General features: G+C 35.3%; 2 protein-coding genes and 1 non-coding gene across 3 annotated transcripts; 1 reads left to right on the top strand and 2 right to left on the bottom strand.

Annotated features, from left to right (window-relative positions):
* The first annotated feature begins 1624 nt into the window (after positions 1 to 1624).
* Positions 1625 to 4461, top strand: LOC107027186 (two-on-two hemoglobin-3-like). The gene is made up of 4 exons (XM_015228367.2): positions 1625 to 1839; positions 2996 to 3126; positions 3885 to 4029; positions 4118 to 4461. The coding sequence occupies exons 1-4, from the start codon at positions 1703 to 1705 to the stop codon at positions 4203 to 4205; spliced, it is 501 nt and encodes a 166-aa protein (XP_015083853.1). The 5' UTR covers positions 1625 to 1702; the 3' UTR covers positions 4206 to 4461.
* A 162-nt stretch (positions 4462 to 4623) lies between these two features.
* On the bottom strand, positions 4624 to 4695 carry TRNAM-CAU. The gene has a single exon. It is a non-coding gene; the product is annotated as a tRNA-Met (tRNA).
* A 673-nt stretch (positions 4696 to 5368) lies between these two features.
* Positions 5369 to 14361, bottom strand: LOC107028786 (nitrate regulatory gene2 protein). Its single transcript, XM_015229983.2, has 4 exons — positions 13182 to 14361; positions 12005 to 12180; positions 10642 to 10865; positions 5369 to 6445 (listed from the first exon to the last, which is right to left on the bottom strand). The coding sequence occupies exons 1-4, from the start codon at positions 14149 to 14151 to the stop codon at positions 5644 to 5646; spliced, it is 2172 nt and encodes a 723-aa protein (XP_015085469.1). The 5' UTR covers positions 14152 to 14361; the 3' UTR covers positions 5369 to 5643.
* Positions 14362 to 15604: the final 1243 nt, after the last annotated feature.

Below are 15604 nucleotides of genomic sequence, written 5' to 3' on the forward strand. Positions count from 1 at the left end.
TGGGAGTTGCATTGTTTTCATGAATCAACTCAAAAATAGTTGAAATATAAAGTTCCAAAGCCAAACTACAACATCATTAAGACAAGGAATATAAGTATAGCCAAAAGGTAGATACCAAAAAAGAAAAAGATACCCACGACACCACATCTTTAGCGGATTTTGTCCAAGAATAATTGTGTGTCGCTGTTAATATAATTTTTTTTAAAAAAAACTAATTTATGCTATAAAGGGTTCGAACTCAAAACTTCTTAATTCAAATTGATACATTATCACTATATAAAAAACATAGCTTTTATAAAAAGAAAATGTCCAACTTTAAATATATATTCTTTAAATACAAAATTTAACATATATATATATATATAATATAATTTTCTGATAAAAGGGATGAACACCTGAATGGCTATAGATCCCATCTTGATTTTCCTCAAAACCCGTCTAAGTAATGTGCGCAGTACAAAGTTCATGATGCAGAACTCATTTGGTTCATCCTATTGGTGTGATCATTTATTGGTCACATTCAGACAATCTAAGAATGAATCATTGAGAATTTGCCAGATCATTGATACAAAAAATATCCAAATACCAAATCCGACTTCTATATACTCCCCACAACTTAAATTAAATACAAAAAATAACTCTTAACAACTTAAATTATCCTCTTTCTATTCCTTCACATGTCATACCATCGACTCCAATTATAATAAATTGATCAAAAAACTACAATTTTTTCAATGGCCAATAATACTTCAATTCTTTCGTTTTCACATCTTAACAAACCCTTTTTCCTATCAGATATTTTAGTATTAACAAATGTGTATTTATTAACATTCATGTAAAGAAGAGATAATGAGGAGGGTACGAAAGGTTAGCTATATCGTATCAGAGAAGGGGGAGGGATAGGTTAAAAAAGTGTTGAAAAGAGCTAATAAGATAAAATATAATTTAATTTTAAATTATCGAGGATATAACTTTAAATTAGTATAATATTGATACACATCACATGCACATTACCCCCACCACTATCATCACTGCCTGAACGTACTCTGAAAAGGAAAATTCATTTTTCCTTTTCTAGTTTTACTAAAATAGGCTTAAAAGTAGTATTTTGATTCATTTATTTTGAAAGAAAAATATTAAAAACTCTCATTGACTTGATGCAAATTATCAATTTTATTTATGAATCATTGATATTCTAAAGTATATTTCTCTAATTAACTAACTAAACCCCTTGATCGTGAAATATCGATTGCTTGGTGAACCCTGTGAATTGCGTGAAAGTAGGATACTCCAAATTCGGGGGTCAAAGAGTTTTAGAAAACGTTCTTGGTGGAAAAAAATGTGAATGAAGGATCCCACTGAATTGAATTGGGTCCATGAATCTAAGAAATGGTGAAAAACTAACTAAACTTAAATACACCTCCATATATACAACATGACTTAATTATTAGTCTCAAACTGTAGTAGAAACATATGACTTTTAATAAAAAACCAAAAGAAAATATTCTAAATTTAACAAGAATCTAGGAACTGTATTTCACTCATATTGCAAAACCGAGAGAGTATTCAAGTTCAGTTAACTAAATAAAGAGATACTTAAAATAACTATTAAATAGTTTGAAAATGAAATTAATAATTCACCTGCTGAAATGTCACTCTCCAATTAGTATCCAAGAAAAAATTGGAGCATCAGAGAAGAAAAATGGCATCTTTAGAGCAAAAGGCATCAGATTGGAGTGGAGTTGATCCAAAGGATGCAGTTGCCATTGATGAGATTAATCTCTTTCAAAAACTTGGTCTTCAAACTTTCATCAATCTATCTACCAATTTCTACAACAGGTTCATTCCCAATCCCCAAATATATAGATGTCTCTACAATTTCTTCAAATTGGTATTCTACAAAACACATTAAAGTTTGAGGCTTTTGTTGAATTGAGATTTTTGTTTTTTTATTGGTTTATTTGGGGAAGGGAAAGGGAGGTTTATATTAATTTCTGTGTTTTTTCATCGAGAAAGTTTGGGTGGAGTGATAAGTATTTCTTCATCTTTGACCAGAGTAATCTTGCGTTTTAGTCTCCTTAGTTATGGAGTCGGTCTTATTAAGAAAAAAACATTACCCCCAAATGTATGATTTTCCGGTTGCAAATTCAGACTTAGTCGGGCTTCAATGGAAATACTAATACCACCGAGAGGGAAATCTAAAAAAAGTTCGATCTTGCAAATGAAATCTAGAGAGATTAATAGTTGTATGCTTATCTTACTACTTCTAACTTTTGTGGACATAGAGAGCTTGTTTTTTATAGACTCTCTGCTCGAAAGATCTCGAGTAAGTGTTTACATAATCTTTTTCTATCCGAAAAAATGATTCATCGAAATAATGAGTCACCAATGATATCAACACATCTGAGATCGACAAATGCTCGGGAGTTCCTCTATTCAATCCTTTTCCTTCTTCTTGTTGCTGGATATCTCGTTCGTACACATCTTCTTAATAGAGTTAGGGCCCGTTTGGATGGGCTTAATAAAAGCAGCTTTAAAAAAGTACTTTTGAAAGTGCTGAAACTTATTTTTAAAATAAGCAGTTATGCGTTTGGATAAAAGTGCTGAAGTTGTTATGCCAAACGTGAAAAGGGAAAAATAGAAGAAAGAGATGTTAGGGTTATATGGGTAATTTGGAGATTGTATAAAAATATTAAGGGAAAAAGCACAAAAATGTGGTCAACTTAAAACAGCTTATAAGCTAAAAAAAAAGAAGCACCCCTACCCCAGCTTTTAACTTTTGGCTTAAAATAAGTTTTTTTTAACTTAAAATAAGCTATTTTGAGTATTGCCAAACAGTTAAATAAGTCAAAAACCAGCTTTTAAGTCAGTTTGACCAGCTTTTAAGCTGAGCCAAACAGGCTCTTAATCTATTTGCTACATTATATTACTATCTATTTTTTGTTATCCTTGATGAGGGTAGAAATCTGACTCTTGTTTTTGGAATTGAAATTAGGGTGTATGATGATGAGGAAGAGTGGTTTCGATCAATTTTTTCGAATTCAAATAAAGAAGAAGCCATTAGGAATCAGTATGAGTTCTTTGTGCAAAGAATGGGAGGCCCTAATTTGTACTCACAGAGGAAAGGTAATGAAGAGTTCTCTTTAGACCTTGTTTGTATACTTCTCATGTTCTAGGTTATATATATATCAGTGTCAATTGTAAACTTATCCTTTTATAATCGAGAAATCTTCGAGGGTTAGTACTGTATTATTCGAAAATGGACTCACCCCTCTATCCTTATTCAGTTAAATAAGTATCTGGTTTTTGTCGATGGCTGACTCTGAGCCGGTGACGTGTGACTAATCTACACATTATACGTTGTGCTCTTATCACTCGACCAAAGCCCTGGCCCCTGGGGCTATGATAAAAGATTATTTACAAAGGAAATGAAGCGTTTTCTCCAAATGGTTCCCTTTTTTTAGTATCCTCAAGGTTTATGTTGAACAGAACTAGTGCTATTAGCACCACACTGTCTGTTGAACAACACTAAGGGCCGGGATCATTTGATTGTTGGTTAGCAAGTGCATTATATTCATGTATTAATTCAGCAAATCAAGTACGACGTGTTGTTATCAGTTTACATTCCCGCATAGCTATTACATGTATAAGTAACAAGGGAACTTACGTATTATTTTACTAAATCTTGCATAACTAATACCTGCATAAGTCTAACCAACAACGAAACTAAACCTAAGTACTGAATCCCTTCTTTTAATGGCTGGAACATTTCAAGAATGAAAATCAGTTACCTTTTGAATTAGCTGTGCAAGAGAGTATGAAACTTTCAGCAAGATAGCTTTGAGAAACTTTCATTTGTAGTGTTTATTTTGAGCTTTGTGCAGGCCATACAGCATTGATTGGACGCCACCGCACGTTTCCAGTAACTCATAAAGCAGCAGAGAGATGGTTACACCATATGCAACAAGCATTAGACAGTACTGCAGCTATTGATGAAGATTCCAAAACTAAAATGATCAACTTTTTTAGGTATATATATGATAAGCTAATGTCATCTAAACTATATATGTACATCGTTGATTCGCCTTTGCAATGTTACATTTTGTTTGATTTTCAGACACACTGCATTCTTTTTGGTAGCTGGAGTTGAGTTGAAGAATCAAAACAAAGGAACAGGATGTAAGAATTGCAGCAACCACCACTAAGCAAGTTGATGGGTTTAATTGACTACATTGACAAAAGAATTGTGCCTCAATCGCAAACTAGTTGGAATTGACTGTATGAATCCTGACCGTCTATGTTACCGCTCCATGTGAGTACATGATATGTAATAATGCATAAATTCCTTTTGTCAATGGAACACCTTATAGTAATGCCTTGCATCCATTTAAATTGTTTAATGTGAAAACAAATACACTATTGGAAGGGGTCTTTGGTAAAGAGGCTAACTTATTCATATAATTAATTTTTGTATAAGTTATACAAGATTTGATAGATAGTTAAGAAGTATCGAACAAAACTTTAGTTCTGAGATCACAAAATTTATTGTGTGTTACTAAGAAATTTAAAATCGATAAATAAATTTTTCGAAAAAAAAAGACACTGGAAGCCACTCTAGATATATATCAGAGCCAGGTTTCGATCCTGGGACCTGTGGGTTATGGGCCCACCACGCTTCCGCTGCGCCACTCTGATTTGTTGTTATGATTTTATCAATAATATTAAATGACTAGTTAATATTAAATTATCTTCGAAGCCATCCGAAAACTTTTAGGTGAAAATTTACAGAGAATCTCTTTTTTCTCGATCGGTGTCTGATATCCGCATCGGAGCTTTACTAGCATGGATTACTGCGAAGAGATTCATGAAATACGACTTATATTTATATTGAAGGCCGACTAATCCACATTTTTGTACGTCGTACCAACTACCCAGCATCATAAATATATATCATAAATATCACTTGATATCAACATTTGAAACTGGACTAATTCGAATTCACACGCATCGTAATTTATTGGTAAAACCAACAATATGACTGCTGGTTCGGGCACAGATACGAGTTTTTATAAGATAGGACCCAATTAGCTAAGGTGAACACACATTTGTAATGTATGTATGTACACACCAGCCCCCTTCCACCAATCTCAAACTAGTTTAATGTATATATCAATATAATAAACTTTTTACACTATCAGGTCACTAAGAAAAATATCTACAAAAAATGTAAAATTTGTAATGTTCAAAACATAAATTTATAAGTAAACCTCATTAAAACTTAAAAATAAGACTCATTACCTGCTTCAATAGGTAAAGATGACTTGATAATGTAACTGATTGTGCATATAACTTAAACTCAAATAACTAAATTTCAAATATTATGCACAAAAATATTGCAAAGTGCTCAAATGGGACTTTCCCATATGTTTTGAGACTCCAAGAAACATCAGTACAATCAAATATATGCTGCTGTTCATGAGGTCGATAAACAAATCAAGATGCCGCTTTTCATACAAATACATGGCAAAACATCAGCAATACATAAAACATTATCCAGGAATAACTTACACTTCACATTTACTAGTTACTACAAAAGATCACAACAACATCAAAAAGGGGCAAAGAGAGGAGAGCCTAAGACCCTTATGAACTCCCGTTTGAGTGCTGCGACTGTACGATCAATCTTAATCGACCATAAGCCTCTAGACATGCATAAGAATATTCTGACATGACTCGGAATAGTTCAGGCAACCGGATCTTGAGACTCCCTAATGACTTCTCCCTAACCTGAATGCAGAGCCTCTGGTGAGCTTCTGTCTCCTCGTCCAACCTCTTCTTCAATGTGTCCACAAGCAACTGCTTTTCCACAACAGGATCTTTTGGGTTGGAGTCTGCAGCTCTATCGGGATCTGTCATATCGGGTGGAGTTCTACGTTGCATATACTTTTGGTACCAATCTTCAAATGCTTGCCTTTTGCGTATGTACTCTTTTTTTGTTTCCTCACACTTATCCTTCAGCTTCATCTCTTCCTCCTGATGAATAATGATGGTCCTTATCACTGCTTCAAAGGAAGCAATGGCACTTCTGGCGAGCTCATCAGGCAGCTTCTCAAGAAGTTCCTGCCAGGAGTGAAGAAGGGCTTGAATTGGGGGACTCTGTGCTCGAGGAGGCGACGAGATCTTTTCTTTTAGGCTGCTTTCAATGGGTATGAGATTTAGCTTCAACCAGCTGTGGAGTGTTTGGATATACAGCTTTTGATTTTTCACAAGGTTGTCAAAATGATCATGCCATTCCTTGATAACATTACCAAGCTGGATCGTACGTTCATGATGATGTTTGCTTGTTTCTAAGGGGAACCCGGAGATTTCAATGGCTTTGAGATCAGTAGCCAACTGCAGCTGGTTCTTGTGATGACTAAACATGAATTCCCACATGCTAACCATCCTGCAAAGGAAAAGCAAAAGCTGATACTCGGCACGTTTGACTTGATAAACTTTAGATATTTGTAGGATTATAAATCATTATAAATCATTATTTCATAAGCATAAAAGAAGTATTTTAAAGTTAAATTATTTCTAATTATAGAAAGTGATATTCCTTTAGAGACTAAATAATCACATAAATTGGCACAAAGGGAGTGTTATGATTAATTAACAATTACAATGTAACAATTATATTGTTTAATATATGTTTTAATAAATTATTAAATTGTTTTTTACTTTTCACGTTATTTATAATAGTATCTACTTTTTTTTAATTGCAACTATGTCATATGGTGGCGTGACCCTTTATATCATTACCAAATATTATGTACTACTAGGCAGAATTTATACAAATCCATAGTCCCAGCAAAGCAGCAGCACAGAAGAAGAAATAACATTCAAAACCAAGTGACCCTTCGGGGAATATATATAACAAAAAGGTACATGGATATATATAGAGGGGCAACCAAGAAACTACTAATTCAAAAAAATTGGTACTTCTTGTGCTTGTGTCTAGGGTGTGTTTGGTAGGAAGGAAAATGTTTTCTAGGAAAATAAGTTGGTTTCTAACTTATTTTTTCATGTTTGGTTGATGAATGAAAATACAATATGATTGGAGAATGAAACTAAGTTGCTCGGACTTAGGTGCGGGTGTCCGATACGGGTGCGGATCTAGAGGCCGAATCATTCGTGATATAGTTTTTGAGATTCGGGGATATGGATCCATATATGGATACGGGTGTGGGGATTTACCTAAAAATAATTAAAATATCTATAAATAAAGCTATAAAACCTAGATTATGAGATATTATGAGGAGAACTTGAGAAGAATCATGGAAGGAGATTAAAGGAAAAGGAGTGATATAGAAATTTCTAGATAAAAGGTATTCCACTTTCTTCAATTTCACCTTAGCTTTTGTATTTATTATATGAATCATTAAAATTGTCCAGACTTTCCCCATCGATTTTGGTCAAAGTACCCAAATTACGTTGACCGATTCGGACACAGATCCCACACCCATGTCGTGTCGACAAGGGAGCGGCATCAAAAGTGAAGAGTCCGAGCAACTTAGGAATGAAAAACTTTTTTAGAAAATATCTTATATTATTTGGCAAGACAGTAAAAACACCTTTTAGGATAATAGTTTTTAAACTAAAAACCAACCCCCATTACCTAGCCGATCCAAGACCTGACCCCCTACTCCGAACACGACATTTGAACTGGGACATGACTTGACCATGACCCGAATGAAGAAACGATCCCAAGACCTAATCTTGACTCCCAGCCCGAGACTCAAGACCTAGTCCGACCCCTGACAACCTGATACCCAACTCGAAACCTCTTCTCGACCCCGACACTTGACCTGGAATTCGACCTTCAATCCTAACTCGAGATTTGACCCCATCTCAATCTGAAACTAAGGAGTTGGGTCTCAAATTGAGGTCGAGAGTCGTGCCTCGAATTGAGAATCAAGAGTCGAATCTTGAATTAGCATTGAAGGAAAGTCATTTTCCTTAAATTGGAGGAAAATTAGTTGATTTGGGAAACATTTTCCATAACATTTAATTCAACCAAACATGAGAAAATTGGAAAACATTTTCCTTGATATCAACCCACCCAAAATTTGGAACATACAGATGATAGGAAATCCATCTGTTTCATATAATCAGTAGACAGCATTACAGATGCCCTAGAAAGGATATGTATGCTAATGTAGATTACTCATCATTGAGGACAAAAGGAGAAGACAGCCTGCTAGAATATCAAAAAGTAAATACCTAAACCTATGCTACTTGATTCCTAAATTCCGAAAATATGCATAACAATGCATTTACACGGGTTTTAAGCTAAAGAAAGAAGGAAGGAATCATAAGCTTTAAAAGAATCTTATTCACTAGGCTGAAAGCTAGGGAAGAATTATACACGAAGCAAAACCAAATGAATCAATTCTACTAATATGAGGCAGGTCAAGGACTCACATACTAATACTGGCTCTACAGTAATGCACGAATTGAACTGTCGTTCTTCGATAATGAACTTTCAGAGATTCATAAATGAATTGGTGGACCCATCACAAACAGCAGAAAAGAAGATATTTCCAAATGTTCCGTGTCTAAAACAGGTCCAGATAGATAGATATACAACTTCTTTCTTGTGGCAGGAAACTTCAAGAAAACTTCTAACTTATATTCCACTCAATTAGCGAAATCACCAATCGTTTGTGTTTATATCTTACAATTACATCGTGCTCCATAAGGACAAAAGTCAATTACAACTCCACTTGTAGTCCACCCAAGAAAGACCTCGGTTCCAAGCACATGTACCTGGTAATTCTATTCAACGTGACTGGTACAGACCTCAAGAAATCACTTAGTGTGTTTGCCTCCACTGGGATTGGAACTCATAGTTCTCTACCCACTTCATTGACCACTAGGACACACCCTTGGGTGCTATTATTTTTGTTTTGTATCATATTGGCCTGAGATGAGTTCATTTAGATGGAGTAACAAGGTCACTCAGAAATCATGCAGCGGACCCTCAACTTATTCAAAATTGAGGCATAGTTGTTATTGTTGTAATAATGGACTGGCCCTCTACCCTTTTCAGCTTAAATTACAGTCTTTTTTTCTGCAGAAGGCCTCAAAAATCCATGGCATGCGCCTATAATCCATATATCACACACTAAGCTCTTACCACTAGACCACCCCCGCCATTCTTATATTGATATTAGAAGGTATACATTTTAACTCTCATTTTAATGCCACTATCAAGCCAAACAAGCAGAAGAGGAAAGAACATCAAGGTTCGAGACCATTGGTGTGGACCAAGAATAAGAGATGCGGACAGTTCAATGACTTGGCCTCTTTTTTTCTTTCTTATATGTTTTGAAGTCGAAGTGACCCTTCACTCCTTAATTAAATCACATGCTTGCTTCTTTTTCAGGATCAAACGGTCGGGAGAAACTAGTTTGAGGTGTTTTGGTAACACAGATGTCATTTGAAAGCCAGAAATACTTGAGGACTGTCTGACAAATGTTGAGTCAAATTTTGATGGGTAGAGTTGTCATAATACACAATTTGGACAGTGAGAAATCATACAGCCAGGAATTTCTTCGATCTTCAAAAGACTAATTTTGTATTTTTTATTTTTTTTTTTGATAAAGGACCAAGTGTCTCACTAATTTTGTGATTAAGGCAGAGTGGTAGTAGTGGTTGCATACCATTGACTCGTAAGAATTTTTAAATTTTTTTTTGTAAGTAAATCTAGTCATCTGAATTTGTCATAGGAGCTTAGTTTGTAAAACCATTGTTCCTCTGAGGAAGACTAACAGAGCAAACTATTGCTTAATAATATCAAAACCATTATTAAGCAGAGGTGCAAATGTATCTAGCACCGAACAATTTATGGAGTTTATTGGTTCCCTTGTCTTAGATTGACTAAACTGTAAAGGAACTACCTTTTTCTTTATATCGGTTTTCTTTAGTCAATTTTACTTTCATTGTAAGATTTAACTATGCATCTTCTTGATGCTCTTTTGTGAATGAAATACCTTACTTTATCAACAAAAAATATATATCAGAACCATTAACCAATATTGTGATAAAATAGGATGACGAGCATCTAAATGTAGGAAAAGCTAGCACTTTTAAATTATCACTCAAGTGTAAGGTTTCACCTAAAAGAAAGCTTCAAATGGTTGGTGACCGTCCAGGTGTTTCACTTAAAAGACAATTCTAAATTAGATGTTTTACACCTCTAAGAAGCTCCCAAAAGAGATGAGTAAGCACACGGATATGAATCCACACTAGCTAGCTCCATGCCTTCCTTTCATTTTTACATAAGAATATTTGCCTTTCCCATCATAATATAGGGAAAATACTGGCATGCTGAAACAGATCAACCCTCAATATTACACAACTTCTGTTAAAAAACCGCAGTTTCCAAAGACTTAAAAAAGAAGACTGACCTTTAAATCAGGTATAGTAGCAACAGCTTCTAGATGTAATAATTTCTGGTAAAGAAAATCTATATACGATGGTAGTAGGAAGATTACACATGAGAATGTCCCTAGTGGACCAGAAAGAACGGCCACTGGAAACACATGCATTAAAATGTAATCTTCATTATGAGGAACAATTAGGAACATGAGAACTTACCCTTGAACAAGAGCAGCCAGCTTAGGGTAAAGCTGCTTGTCACGAATGTCATTTACTTCACTAACAGTCGAATCCAAGGACTGCATGTCAACTATATATCGCGTATGCAAATGGCTAACAGCAGCCTTTGTCTTCTCCAGTGATTCCAAGGTAGCATTCCGTTTCTTCAGCTTGTTTAGCAAGGCAACTTTCCTCTGATATTCTTGCTTTATAAGCTCACCAGCCTATTGAAATCAACAAAATAACACTTCCATAAACCATCAGCTTTTGGACAATAGGAACAATATGCCATTATTGAAGGTCAATGACATGACACTAGACAGACGGACACCAAAAAGTTGTATAGAAACTTAAACTCAAAAGGAAGGATAGGCTACAGAGAGAAACAGAATGAAATTGTAGGTACAGAATGCAACTAGGCATGTGTTATCAAAGGCGAGAAGCGCAAATAAGCTCTAAGGTCCGTGAGGGCTTTAAGCGCAAATAAAGCGTTGGCTTTAATGAAAAAAGGCGCAAAGGAAGAAAAGAATACATATATGTTTAGTCAAAGACTAATAATTATAAACAAGAATGATAAATATATTTCCAAAGAAATTGAAAAAAAAATTATGATAAAGTGAAATATCAATTATTTAGTGTCACTTCTTCATACGAGGCTCATTGGCAAGGAAACGTTTGCCTTAGAACCTTGATGATGACATTGAAGCACACATAAAGCGAGGTGAAGCGCTCAACACGTTCTGAGCCTCGCTTCAGGGCTTAAGCGCGCTTAAAGCGCGCCTTTGATAACACAGGGCGCATGCCCGGAGTAGCTTGGACGATGACACAATGATAGTGGTGTTTTAAACAGACATTTATACAAACTAGGATTTAAAAAATTAGGAGGCAGACTGCAAAGTACATATGATTAATATATAAAACTGCAAAGATCTCAAGTTTTTTGAGTTTGCCACAACTTAAAGAGACTGGGTGAATGCACCAGCAACCTCCTCTTCCAGCATCTTTAACTAGATGGAGATAGCAGGGTTGAATTTTCTGCCAGATATACTCTGAGCGGGATCTTATTCACACGTTTCATTTGCTACATCCTTCCTAGTAATTTGCTTTCTATTTCTATTTAAGAAGTTCCCTTAATAGAAAAGCATGTCGAAGTTGACGCGCATTGATGTCAGAAATTACCCAAAGGATGGGGGAGATAATAGGGGTTATTCTCCAAGTCTAGCCGAGTAGGATCTGATATGCAACAGAGGATCTGGTGACCATGCTTCTTATACCCCATATCTCAAACATGAATCATAAATTTCAAATACAAAATCCAATAATTTAGCAAAGAGAAAGTACAGGAACAAGAAGCAGTAAACACCTTCATTTCATCATAAAGTTTCTTCTCCCAAGCCAGCAATTTGTCCAAAACAGTGGCATGAGTCTCATATTCGTCGATGTCATAATCATCCTTACTACCATCACCATTCGGTACACCCTTAAATGATTTGTTCCACGTAATGACTCGCATTACCCTAGCTGCATGGTCAATATGTCCTGCAGAAAAAGGACTATTCACTATAACATCTAATAAGATCAAACAGCATTGTTGCTTCAGTTTTGTGCTGTTTAGTGTTTTGGACGTCGAAAGGCGATAAAAGGCGACAAGGGTCTGCCTCGCCACGAGGCGAGACGAACGGCGAGGCGCTCGCCTTTTCGAAGTGCGGCACCCTTTAATACCAAAAAATTAAAATATTTAATTGCATATGTAAATAACCAAACAATAACATATTAACAATTTTTTCAATTCAAAAAGTAAAAATAGATAGTACATACTAAAAGTCTAGAACTTGAATGAGAAAGAAAAGAACAAAAGTCAAAACAAAGGTAGAAGTGACTCAGGTCTGAAGAAGAAAAAAAGAAATATGTATTATGTTAACTTTCTCAAAAAAAGAAGAAATATGTATTGGTTAGACTTTGTAGTCACTGGAAAAGCCTGGCTAGTTGCTGGAGGAGTCTAGTAAAAAATCCTAAAATTACCTTTTAACTTTTAAAACCCTAGATTGGTCGCCTTTTTTTTTAAGAAAATACAAAAGGTGACACCTTTCTAGCCTTTCTCGCCCCTTGCCTCTAGCCTTTTGTCGTCCTAGCGTCGCCTTTTGAAGATCGCCTCGCAACAAAGCTAAAAGGCGATGAATGGTCGCCTCACCTTGCCTCTTGCCATTGGCAACGAGGTGATCGCCTTTCACAACACTGGACTGTTGTTAAATGCTTGGATCATAAAAACTAACTGTATCGAAACAGGTTCCTTTTTGTTTCCCATAAGACAAGTAGATCTACTGTGAATAAACAAGTTAGTAAACAATAGATTGGAAAAGCCTAAGTCCCTGTACCCAGCTGAGTTCAAACTGTCACTGATATGAGTGTTTTTACCATATCCCCATTCTCTTTTAGTAGCAAAAAAACAGGACTTTGCAGTGCTAACATCCGAAAGATAAAACAATTAGGGTATCTATCCATTCTATATCATCTTAAAATATGACTAAACATCAAATTACCTCGATTATCAGCGAAGTTTGAGTGGTAATGCAATCGAGTAGCCTCAAGCATCTTCGAAACCTCTTGTGCATTCTCGGAAGCTTTAAGGAAGTGATCATCAATCTCGCCTAAAACTTTAAAGAAATCAGCATTGTTACCATACACAACATTCCCACCTCCCATTACTACTCCACCTCTCATCTCAGAAGGCGCAGTGTTTGAATGCTTAAAGACTCTCTCTGGTTCATCTGCCGTTGGGGTCTCTTCAACCTCACTCTCCACTTTCCCCTTCTTCTCTGGTGTCTTGAACTGATCATCTCTATACTCATTTCTACCCATATTATCAAATCTTTTGTTTTGAATTTGGATATTCTCTTCATTCAACTCCTCCTCCTCCTCTTCTTCTTCTTCCTCCACTTCTTCTAATGAATGTCCCGTGTCCACATTCTCAAAGAAATAATCCCACGACTCCCCTGGACCCGGTGGCCGGGGTGGCTCTGGCTCCTTCATAGGCCTCTCATACCCTAGCCCATTTCGCTTTTCTCTCAGTTTCAAACCTTCACCTTCCTCTTCCTCCTCCTCCACCTCCTCCTCAATTTCCTCATCATGCTCATCGATACCAATGCCTTTCATTTTCCTACCTCTGGGTTTCGACAGTTCAGGCATAGTAAAAGAGCGTTGAAGTGGGGTTAAAGGTGAGAAAGTCGGTGGGGGAGGAGGGGGTGGTGGGAGTGGGCTAGCTTCCATATTCGACATCGGTGGTGGTGGTGGCGGCGGCTCATTAACAGCCGGCGGCGGAAGCTCAGGTGGGGTTTCACCTTGCGCATAATCACTCAAAGCAGCACCAGTGTTCTTCAAAGCAATGGAATAAGCTGAATGTGCAGCAGCAAAGAAGTTTCTATAGTTTACAGCTTCTTTCATGAAGTTTCTCCGATCTTTGCATCTTGAAACTGATTCTTCGTTATCTATTCTTGATTGAGCACAACCCATTTCTCCACTGTTTTAGCTCTTCTAGGGCTTGAAAATTGAAATGGCAAAAACGGGTGTGATTTTGAGGAAATGGGGTTCAGATTTAGAGAGAGATGAAAATGAAGATTTAGAGAGAGAAAAAGTGAAAAGGACAAAATTTGAAGCAGAAGAGAGAAGAGTACTGTAACAGTACAAAGAAGAAAGAGGAAGGTGAAAACCACGCGCCGCTCATAGAGTGTTCCTACTTTTGAATACACCTGGGATTAACGGTCACATCTATCGAGATACTTAACGACGTCGTTAATATCTAAACCTTATTTAGTCTCCACTCTATAATAATAGTCTCGTAGGCACACGAATCTATTTATTTTTATTCGATTTTAAGTTTTTCTCATAGATTTTGAAATGTAATTTAATGAACTTAAAAATATATTTAAACATGCATTTTTGAGTTAAAAGAATAAGTTTTTGTGAGTGTTATTAAAATTTAAAAAGATTTTTCAAGATAAATTTTTATAATTTGCTCAAAAGAAAAATATAGTCAAATGTTAGCTAGCTAACCCTTGCATCAATATTTTTTCTCCTTAAATTGAATATCAAGCATAAACTTATTTCTGAACATAAGCAATTGATTAAATTTAGCATTTATTTTAGTTTAGTTCTTTTATTTAAAATTATATTTTAATATGTGAAGTTTCGTTAGCATTTATTGCATAAAATATAAACATATATGCTCATTTATTTTTAAAAAAGAATAACTTACATTAAGAATATTAATAAATAGTCATAGATTGTCCAAAAAACTTTTCCTTGTGCTCCATAATTAGGAATGTTATCTTTATAGTACATGATTGTGCTTTTATAAATGGGGGAAAGCTAGCTTTTTGAAAATGTTACTATTCATAATTCAAAAAGGGGTACAATAGGCCATTTTATAAAGTTTCTCTATAGTGAATTTAATATTTATTTATTATCCAATCCGTTATTTGATATTATCTGTTAGGCTCAAGGCAAAATAATGTCAAATAAAGAGTTATTATTGTTCATCGATTGAGCAAAGAATTGGGATCGGGAAGAGGAGGTTGAAAGCGATATTAATAATCACCAGATCATGTAGAATTATTCTTGATATACTGAGATATCATCAATTCAAATTATATCAGTAACATTAATATATTGCCGAATCATGATGAAAAACTCTATTACGATCCTATTTTTGATTAAATTGATGCTTTCGCGTATTAAATCTCAACTAATCCTTTCATCAAGCTCTAATTCTATCACATAAATGATTATGAAGTCCATTTTAGTAAAACAAAAACACACGATCTTAAATATATAAAAGTAGCAGGTTAAATGAACTTTTGAGAGAACTTCTATACTTTATTTTTTAAAATAAAAAAACAAGTATATTTTTGAGATAGTTGGTGTTTATGGTGAAGAAAAAGGTTGATAATAAATGATTCCAATTTTT

Source organism: Solanum pennellii, chromosome 8 (genome assembly GCF_001406875.1).
Source record: "Solanum pennellii chromosome 8, SPENNV200".
NCBI classification, from domain to species: domain Eukaryota; kingdom Viridiplantae; phylum Streptophyta; class Magnoliopsida; order Solanales; family Solanaceae; genus Solanum; species Solanum pennellii.